Source organism: Fukomys damarensis, unplaced genomic scaffold (genome assembly GCF_012274545.1).
Source record: "Fukomys damarensis isolate Sample0158 unplaced genomic scaffold, DMR_v1.0_HiC HiC_scaffold_35, whole genome shotgun sequence".
NCBI lineage: Eukaryota > Metazoa > Chordata > Mammalia > Rodentia > Bathyergidae > Fukomys > Fukomys damarensis.
In genome coordinates, this window is record NW_022900947.1 from 19,375,286 (window position 1) to 19,386,465 (window position 11,180).

Consider the following 11,180-nt stretch of genomic DNA (forward strand, 5'->3'; position numbering starts at 1 on the left):
TTCAGCTTTAATTGAGTTTATTGGTACAATTTAGGGATACAGTACAGTTACATTCATTGTTGGGATCTTGTACCTCTACATGACAAGTCTTGATTCTCATTTTTTCCCCTTACCTCTGCCCTCCCTTCACCCCCTCCTCCCCTCCCCATCTACAAACACTTTATTTTCATCTTTTCATTCTCTCACATTTTTTTCTTTTCCCTTTTTGTTCTTCCCAAAAAGGGGAAGTAGTACCCTTTTAACTGGCCTTCCTACTTCTACCATTTTTCACCTAGATTCTATGCTTAGTTACAACTTCAGAAGGAGACTTTAAATGTAATTCAGTACAAACCACTCCTCTGTTACCCAGTGATTTCTGTCTCATTCTTAAAAGCCAAAGACATGACCCTGTTTCAAAATATCTATTTGATCTGAGACTCCAGATCAAATACCTCCCTGAGTTCATTCGTGTTACTTTTTCTCTTGATTTGTTCTACTTTGGCTATGTTAGTGTCCTTGCTTTTAGTCACGTCTTTAACCAGCACATACTCAGTAGTTAATATTTATTCAGTGAATAAGGGTCCCTCATTCACATTCATTCATTCTTTGTCTCATACTAGGGTGAGATCAAACTCATAGGGATCAAACTCAAAGACACTGAATTATATGCCCAGGTCTTTTTATTTTTTATTTTGAGCATCACTTCTTGGCCTTTTGGCTAAGATCAAGTGTATTTTGATGTAGGGCCTTACTGAGTAGCCCAGGCTGGGCTCTAACTTTCAATTCTCCTGACTCCACCTCATTATCTGAACCTGTTTTCTCTGATAGCAGTTTTGTTGGCATGAATTTTTCTTTATAAATTATTTCAGGCCTTTTGGAGTTGTAAAAAATAGTTTAAAAAAAATTTTTTTTGTACCAGGGATCAAACTCTGGACCTTTGTGGTGGAACCACTGAGCTAAGTCCCCAGCTAGTTTATTTTTTTTAATTAAAAAAATTTAAGAGAAATTAGTTTAGTAAGAAATTACTTTTATGGTAATGGTTTTATTTACCTTAACTTATTAAAAATTTCTTACAAACTTATTTCTTCTCTAGCACTAATGGGCTGAAATTTCATGTGGTATTTACATGATTATCATGTTTACTCCTTTTTTGGTAGAATTTGATTTTTGAATATTTTCTTTTATTCTTCACATCGTTTTTATTTGTGCATGTTGGTTACACAGAGTAACGGGTTTCATTTTGGCAGATTTGTAGGTGCACATAACATGCTTTAATCATTTTCCCCCAATTCCCTTCTTGCCCTGTTCTCCTGCCTCATTTTCTCCTTAGTGATTTGTAACATTCTGTGCACATTGGGACTGTTGAGACCCTTTCCTTTAATGCAGGAACATTTTCTATAATTATTTGCATAGTTATGATTTGTGTATAACTAATATTTTCTCTTTGTTGTTATCTGTGTAGTCAGTTTCTCCTTTGTTTTCTATTTTCTGTGTTTGTGATTTGCCCATGGAGTACGATCCTTTATTTATGTAATTCGACTATGTTATGCTATTCTATATTAATATACATTTGATCTTGTTGTTCTCTGCTAAATCTCTTATTAAAAATAAATAGAATTGATTTTTATATTTCAACAATTTTTATAATTTTAGAAAAAATGTTCAGACTTTTAAAGTGAAATTTCTAAATTAAAGGATATACAGATATCTGAGATTATTTTTATCTGATTATTTTTGTAAACTTGCATAGTGGTATTTTTTGTTAATTCTCTTTCTAAATTTTTTCTTCATCTCTCTCTCTCATTCTTTCTTCTTTTGGGTTTGGTTTAGAGGTGATACCCTGAAGTATTGCTCCACCATCTTTCCTAAAACCATGTTAATTTCCATTTTTTTAGAGTCTGAGTTGTAAAAATTTCCCTGATTAAATATTACAATCAAGCAATTACTTTTTCTGACACCTTCCTTGGTGAAATATAATCAAGCAATTTTTATTTTCTTTAATTACCAAAATTTTCATTTCTAACTAAATCTTAACTTTTTAAGAGAATTTTTATGATGGCTCATCAATTAGAATATTAAAAGCATATTTATATTTGATATTTCAATACAATAGTTTACTATTTTAGCATGTAATTGAAGTATATGCATAATACTAAATTTGAATTTTGTGATGATATTCCAAAAATATCACTGACAAGTATAAACATCTGATAAAGAAACTAACCAATTTTATTGGGTTTGTTTTTAAAGGTATTAATTAATCTTCGCAACCCAAATTATGAAAATGGTGATTCTCTTAGTTTTAGGACTCATTTGGGTTTAATCCAAGTTCCTCTCAAAGTAAAAGACATCCCTGACTTGGTAAGTACAGACATTTGAAAATAAATTGGTATATTTTGGAAGACACGCACAGAAAAATGTTCATATGACATGTAGCTAAGGCAATAGAGTAATACGCTCATTAAAAAAATTAATAAAATGAAAGTTCTTTTTTTAATTTTTATTTTTTTATTTTTTGAGACAGGGTCTCATTATGTAGTTGAGACTGACCTGGAACTCACTATATAGCCCAGGCTAGTCTCGAACTCACAGCGATCCTCCTGCCTCAGCCTCCTGAGTGCTGGGATTACAGGTGTGCGCAACCACACCTGGCATAAAATGAAAAGTTCTTATTTAATGCAAATATATTTATGCAGCGACTAAGTTAATTGGCTTGTAGGACTTAAACTGAGCTTACGTGGATTTGTAAAGGACTTTGCTTATTCCTTATTTTAAGAAACTCTATAGATTTGAGACAGCTTGTTGGGAGTCAGGTGCTTCATGTATGGCTATAAAAATAATTAAACCAATTGTGAATTTTATAAAATTATTTTTAAAAGCACATTTTATTTAATTTAACCAGGCTGCATGGAGCTCTGTAACATGGTGACACTGAGGGAGATAGGCATGAATTAGAGACTATCTTGGCTCTGCAGAGCATCACATTGCAGTGAGTAGTTTTAAAATGAAACATGAGAGGATTTCTAGATGGTCGAATTAAGATATTATCATTCTTTATTCTTTTGTTAATCACCCCAAAACAGTAAGGAGCACAAAACTGTAAGCATTGCCTGTGGGGAAACAAGGAAGCAATTTATAGCTTCAAGCTTTACAGTATTTAGAGAGTTCATGATGAATGACTTAAATGAGGGGAAGAAGGTCAAACCTAAATGTCTGTAGAAAATGAGATGTATCAATGAGAAGTGTACCAATAATCAGTTTTAGCTCCAAATTCGTGTTTTGTGCTTTGCCTTACAAAGGAGGTGAATCCTATCAACAGTTTACCTTTGCCAGATGGCCTGTTGTCAAGCTTTATCAATAGAAGGGTCTAAGGGACACTGCACAGGTATAGCAGGAGCAAGGGCCTCCTTTTCTTGTTCCTGTGTCTAGAAATGAGCAGATAAGCATGCAGAAAGCCTAGTAACGAATCTTCCCAGCAGTTCTCAGTGGTCCTGCTCCTGCCTGGTTCTTTTGGCAGAATTTTTTCAACACCCTTCTTTTGCATGTTCCTGTAGCAGCCACTTCCTCTCTGGAGAGCTCTGAATCACATATTTGAGGAGTGGTGGAAGACCTTTTTCTGAATTCTTAATTTCTTCTTTTTACTGTCCTTCAGCCTAAGAATCATAATTGCTTTTTGTTTTGCTACTTCTGTTTTTCCTTTGACATTGACAAAGAGACAAAACTATTTTCTCCATAGAACCATGAAAAAGCTCAAGAATCAGAGATATCATGTACCACAAAACACCATGGTGATCCAGACAGTTGACAATAGAGATAATGTTAAAATATGTATCAGGAGAAGGTAGATCCCTAGATTGTTACTACCACATATAGTCAGATGAGTTCTCTCTCCACAAGAGACAACAGGTATATTCACTAGAGATACAGAATTAGAAAGACTTTGAACTTAGAGACCTTTACATTCAGCAGGATAGTAAGAGACACTGGACACAGAGGAATTAAGTGAAAAAAATATGTTGAATAATGAAACTGACATTGTCATTCCTATTAGCAACACTATACCTTCCCTACCCTTCTCTACTGTAGAATGACAGAGAAAAGACTCACAGAGATTTGGAGAATTCTTACAAAAAACACAGCTGACTGGCTGACTGGGTCTAAAATTGCCTCACATGGAAGCCCACCACATTCTATGCCCAATCCTTGCAAATAGAGACAAGTCAGTTATTTCATTGCCTCATTGCTAAATATAAATGACCAACCTGGGACTCAAACATTTAAGCTCTTGTGATTTGAAAGACAGAGACCAAATCTAGTGCAATAAACAAGTGAATGGGTGAATGAATAAAACAAAAGCTAAAACCAACAAGTTAGAGCTCTTTTGAGAATGACCATTATTAATAGGTGTTTCAGGTTTGAATGTAGATTCACACAGGTTAATATAGTCCATTACTTGGTATCAGTTTTACTTAAATGTATAGAATTAGGACAGAAAACAGCATGTCAGTATACCAGCATAACATTATCAGATGGATAACTGAGAGTCCTTACAACCAACCAAGTGCTCTTTCCCAACCCCACAAAGAATACACACAATTGGAAGTGACAAAGTCACATAGCATAAAATACACAATAGGAACCATTTTTATAATGCATGTGGGCATAAGCCTCCAAGTCATTTCAAGAGATACTCTATAAGACAGCTATGGTTTGTGTGTGCAAATATTTCTCAAAATTTTTATTTCTTTGCAGGGCTACAGATCAGACCCAGAGCCTTGTGCATGTTAGGCAAGCACTCTACCACCTAGTTATGCGTCTAATCCCCAGTTTTTTGTTTTGTTTTGTTTTGTTTTTGGTACCAGGGATTGAACTCAGGATCTTGTGCTTGCAAGGCAGGTGGCAGCACCACTGAGCTAAATCCTGGACCCCAGATTTTTATAATTTATTCACAGTTTTATATTTCAGACATGTTTACTAGATAAGTGATGTATATTTTAGTAAGTGTATTCTTAATTTAAAAGCTGGGATTTCTCTTAGCATTCTTTTTCAGTCAGGTATACCTTTTGGTCAATGGTGCTGGATGAAAGTTAACTCAAGAGTCATCTTCACATAGCTGTGTTAACCATTTCTTTCCCCAAAGAAGACTTTAAAGAAACTGTTAATGTTCTCAAAGAGATAAAATATTAATCATTAAATAAAGGTAGAATTTCATTAAAACAAAACATTAAACAATGAAAAAGTTCTGTGGATCAGTAATATGGTATATAAAACAAAAATCAATATAAAGGTTGAAAACCAAGCTGAGGAAATATATGAACTGTAAGACATGGATCTCCACTGTAAAAAGGCCTAACAAATACACAATAACATGGATAAAAGGAGGTCCACACCATGGCAGTTAAAAAGGAGAAGACTGAAATCTTTTTAAAGAATAAAGTGATTTATTCACTGTTGGGAATCAGCATACCATTTGACTCAGCAGCAAATTGGAATCCAGAAGATTTTGGAGTAATGCCTTTAAAAATCTAAATGATTTCAAATGTAGACTTCTATATGTAGCCAAGAGCCAATGAAAGGTAATGAAGTAATGTATAGTGGACGCTTTTAGATATATGTGATCTAAAGTATTTTATGTTGAGAGTTCTTTTTAGAAATGCTTCTAATAAGGTCAAAAACAAACAAAACATACAGCACCCAGGAAACAAAATTCCAACAAAAGAGAAGGAAAATTTCCAGACATAACACTGAAGAGAAGCAGTTTCAGGGAAAAGACTTGCAGCAATACCACAATGATCCCAGATTGGAGCAGGAAGTTCTGGAACAGATGCCTGCAGGGGAAACACCGAAAGCGTATATGATCTCACGGGCTTGCTCACTTGTAAAATTATATTGAAGATCTTTTCAGAGTAGTTAAAGCATACAGGAGGAGGGAAGTAATTAGAGAAAACTGTAAAAGTAGCAAAATGATTCTAAATATAAACAATATGGTAAGAAAGTATAAAAAGGAGCATATTTATAAATACAACATGAATCACCAGTGAGTAATACTTGCATAGTTCTAACAATGCAAACTCCTAATATGGATGTAACCAGTAATTGATACATAATTACACTGGGATAATAAAGTGAAGGAAAGAGAATGTACATGAGCTAAAATTCTGATTTACCAAATACAATCAGTAGATACTTATACTGGTGGATTAAACATAGCATGCCAGAAAAAAATATGCTCTGTTCCTGGGTGGTGGGACAATTATGATTGTGTGTGCGTGGGTATGAGGAACCGCATACAAGATAGGAACGAGTATTTTGGTGGTCGTGGTGTTATTGTTTAAAATCTCTTAGCTGATTTAACTTCTTAAACTCTTTGCTACATGGAGTAAGTTTCATATAATTGTTAGGTAATGACACTCTGAAGTCAGCCAACCTGACTCTGAAATCTTGGCTCTGCCCCTTCTTGTCATTGTGACCTGGGATAAGCTATTTGTCTTCTTGAAGCCTTAGTTGCCTTATCTGTGAAATAGGGATAATAATAATATCTTAAAGAAGTATTAGGCAGATCATATAAGATGTATGGTTTGCATTGAACTGTATCTCCCCAAGACACGTGTTCAAGTCCTAAATCCAGGAACTGTGAATGTGACCTTATTTGTAAGTAACATTTATATATACTTTTATTGGTACATTCTAGATATACAATACAGTTATATTCATCACTGGAATCTTATTCCTTTACATGACGCATGTTGGTTCTTATTTTCCCCCCTACCCCACCCTCCCTTTACCCCTCCACCGTTCCCTATTTACAAAGACTGTGTCCATTTTTCCTCTTCTCTTATTTTGTCTCTTCCCTTTTTACCTTTCACCTACCCTTCCCATTTGCCTAACACCTTTAGACCTTTTCTTCCTATTACACATATCAATTATACATTTTGACACTTATTTACATTTTTAGTTTATCACACCAGAGAAACTATTCAGTATTTACACATGTGTGTCCTATTAATTTTACTTAAGAGTATGCCCTCAGTGTGCATCCATTTAGCTATGACTGTCTAGTTTTTCTTTCTTTATGGCTAAGTAGTACTCCATTTTATTAAACTCACACACTCACACACACACACATCTTTATCCAGTCTCCAGTTGATGGGCAAGTGGGCTGTTTCCAAGTTTTAGCTATTACAAACTTTGCCGATATACTCATGAATGAGCATATATCATTGTGGTATGATTCTTTTTTAATTTTTTTGAATAACTTGGTCAAATGGGACTTCCAATCCTAGTTGTTTAAGGTATATCCACATTGATTTCCACAGCGGTTGCACCAGCCTGCAATCCCACCAACAATGAAGAAGGGTTCCTTTCTCACCACACCCTGCCAGCATTTGTTATTGGTTGATTCCTTAATAGCAGCCATTCTTTCTGGAGTAAGGTGGAATCTCAGTGCTGTTTTCTTCTGCATCTCTCAAACAACCAGTGATGTTGAACATTTTTTCCATATAGTTCTTTACTGCTTTTATTTCTTTGTCTGAGAAATGTCTGTTCACTTCAGATGCCCATTTTTAAATTGGATCATTATATTTGGGAGTTTGACTTTTTGGCATTTTTTATATATTCTAGATAGTAGACCTTTGTTTGAGGAACAGCTGGTAAAAATATTTTCCCACATTGTAGCTTGTCTCTTAGCTCTGCTGGTGGGTTCTCTTGCAGTGCAGAAGCTTTTTAAAAAGATGATGTCCCAGTTATAGATTCTTTGTGTTAGTTCTTGTGCTACTGAGGATTTGTTCATAGTCTTTTCCTATGCCAATGTCTTCAAGAGTTCTACCTAGCTTATCTTCCAACACGTTTAGCGTTTCTGTTTTAATATTTAGATCTTTAATCCACTTGGATGTTAGTTTAGTGCACGGTGAAAGATAAGGGTCAAGTTTTCATGTTTGGCAAGTTGAAACGCAGTTTTTCCAACACCATTTATTAAAGAGACTCCACTGAGGATGGTAGGCTCCTTTGAAAAAGATGAGGTATGTGAGTATGTCTGGAGTTGTTTCTGCATCTTCTAATCTATTCCACTGATCCTCAGGTCTGTTTCTTTGCCAGTACCATGCTGTTTTTAACACAGTGGCTTTGTAGTATAGTTTCAAGTTGGGGACTGCGATACCCCCTGCATGTCTGTGTTGCTGAGAATGGCTTTTGCTGTTCTAGGTCTCTTCTGGTTCCAAATGAATTTTTAGATTGTTTTCTCTAGTTGTGCGAAATATACTCTTGGGATTTCAATAGGGATTGCATTGTATCTGTATAGCAGTTTGGGAAGTATGGCCACTTTCACTATATTGGTTCTTCCTAGCCAGGAACAAGGTATCTTTCCATTTTCTTACATCCTGTTTGATCTTTTTTTTTTTTTTTTTTTTTCAGAGTGTTGTAGTTCTCAATGTAGAGGTCTTTTGCTTCCTTTGTTAAATTGATTCCTAGATATTTCCTTCTTTTGGATGCTATTGTGAAAGGGCTTGTTTCCCTAATTTCTCTCTCAATGAGTCTATTGTTTGTGTACAACAAGGCTATTGACTTTTCAGTGTTTACCTTATATCCCGCTACTCTACTGAATCTTTCAATTAAGTCTATAAGTCTTTTGACAGAGTTTTTTGGGTCTTCTATGTAGAGTAATGTGTCATCAGCAAATAATGACAGTTTAACTTCTTTCTTTCCTATCTTTGTTGCTTTTATTCTTTTCCTTTCTCTAATTGCTGTAGTTAATGTTTCCAAAACTATATTGAACAAGAGTGGTGACAGTGGACATTCTTGTCTTGTTCCTGCTCTTAGCGTTTTCAGTTTTTGACCAGTTAGTATGATGTTGGCTGTTGGTTTTTCATAGATAGCCTTTATCAAGTTGAGGTAAAGACCTCTACTCCAATTTTCTGCAAGATTTTCATCATGAATGGGTCTTGAATTCTTTCACATGTTTTTTCTGCATCTGTTGAGGTGATATATGGTTTTCGTCCTTGACTCTGTTAATATAGTGTATTGCATTTATTGATTTATGTATGTTGAACCGTCCTTGCATCCCTGGGATAAATCCAACTTGGTCAAGGTGTATGATCTTGATGACCCTCTGTATTCTGTTTGATAGTATCTTATTGAGGATTTTTGCATCTATATTCATCAGGGAGATTGGCCTGTAGTTCTCTTTTTTGTTTGAGTCTTTCCCTATTTTTGGAATCAAAGTAACACTTGCTTCCAGGAATGAATTTGAAAGTATTGCTTCCCTTTTGATTTCATTGAAAAGTTTAAAGAGCAGTAGCAGTAATTCTTCTCTAAATGTTTTGTAGAATTCAGCAGTGAATCCATCAGGACTTGGGCTTTACTTTGTTGGTAAAATTTTTATTACATTTTCAATTTCTCTGATTGTAATGGGTGTGTTTAGAATTTTTATATCTTCTTCATTCAACTTTGGTAATTCATACCTATCTAGAAATCTGTCCATTTCTTCTTTGTTTTCCATTTTTTTAGAGTACAAATTCTCGAAGTAGGTATTGGTGATTCTCTGTATTTCTGCTGGATCTGTTGTGACTTCACCTTTCTTGTTCCTAATTGCATGGATTTGAGCCTATTCTTTTTTTTTTTTTTTGATGAGGTTGGCTAAGGATTTATTGATTTTATTTATTCTTTCAAAAACCAACTCTTTGATTCATTGATTTTTTTTTTATCATTCTCTTAATCTCCATCCCATTGATTTCTGCTCTGATCTTTATAATTTCCTCCCTTGTATGAGCTTTGGGTTATTCTTTCTCTTTTTCTAGGAACCAATGATTCATCATTAGGTTGTTTATTTGAGCTTGCTCTGTGTTCCTTGTGTGGGCATTCACTGCTATAAATTCCCCTCATAGAACTGCTTTGATTGTGTCCCATACATTCCTGTGTGCTGTACTGGCATTATCATTTATTTGCAAAAACTATCTAATTTCTTCTTGAATTTCCTCTGTGACCCACTAGTTGTTCAGGAGAGTGTTATTCAAATTTCCATGTGTTTGTGAAGTTCTTGCAGTTTCTTTTGCTATTGATCTCCAGTTTAATTGCACTATGATCTGATAATATGCATGGGATAACTTCAACTCCTTTTCATTTACTTAAATGAGCTAGTATGTGGTCTGTTCTGGAGAATGACCTGTGTGCAGCTGAAAGGAATGTACAGTCTGAATTTGTGGGATGGAGCACTCTGTAGATGTCTGCTAAATGCATTCATTCAAAAGCTTGGTTCATTTCTAAGATTTCATTGTTGACTTTTTGTCTAGATGACTTCTTTATTTGTGACAGTGGGGTATTAGGTCACCCACTACAATTATATTAGTGCTTATTTGGTTTTTCATGTCTCTTAATATTTGTTTTTTATAGTTGGTGGAATTCATATCGGTGTATATATATTCATGCTTGTCATCTCTTCCTCTTGGATTGTTCCCTTTACATGAATGTGGTGACCTTGTTTGTCTCTCTTAATTAGTTTTGGTTTGATATTTACTTTGTCTGCAAATAAGATAGCTACCCCTGCTTTTTTCTGGATTCCTGTGACATGGACAACTGTTTCCCATCCTTTTACTTTTGGTGTATGAGTTTTTTGGGGGACTAGGTGCATTTCTTGTATACAGCATATTATTGGATTTTGCTTCTTAATGCATTCTGCCAGCCTATTTCTTATGATTGATGAATTGAGGCCATTAATGTTGATGGTTATAACTGATATATATTGACTTATCATCATCGTGTTATTATTAATTTTTCCCTCTCTCCCTTTAGTTTCTTGCATTGCCTGCTGGATTTGCTCTGTTGTGCCTCATGGAGTTGTGATCTTCATTGTCTTTTTCTAGGATATTATACAGAATTGTTTGGAGTACTGGCTTGGTATTCATGAAGTTTCTCAGGTGTTTTTCGTCATAGAGGTATCTTATTTCCCCATTGATTTTGAAGCATAGTTTTTTAGGATACATCAGTCTAGGTTGGAGGCTATTTTCTTTTAGGGCTTGAAATACCTCACTCCATGCTCTGCTTGACTTGAGGGTTTGTGTTGAAAAGTCTGCTGTGATTCTTATGGGCTTTCCTTTGCATGTGATTTCTTTCTTTTTCCTAACTGCTTGTAATATTTTATACTTCCGTTGGGTTTCTGGGATCTTGATTATTATATGTCTAGGTGTAGTTTTGTTGGTTTTTTTTTTTTT

General features: G+C 34.9%; 1 protein-coding gene across 7 annotated transcripts in view; it reads left to right on the forward strand.

Annotated features, from left to right (window-relative positions):
- Tbc1d19 (TBC1 domain family member 19) overlaps positions 1 to 11,180 on the forward strand; it is a 126,059-nt gene that overhangs the window by 42,686 nt on the left and 72,193 nt on the right. For 6 of the 7 annotated variants that reach the window (XM_010608460.3, XM_010608462.3, XM_019205144.2 and 3 more), the window contains exon 8: positions 2,230 to 2,340. The exons of the other annotated variant lie outside the window; for it this stretch is intronic. In XM_010608460.3, coding sequence (XP_010606762.1) covers positions 2,230 to 2,340 — 111 coding nt within the window. The remainder of the gene's footprint in view (positions 1 to 2,229; positions 2,341 to 11,180) is intronic. 7 annotated transcript variants of the gene reach the window in all.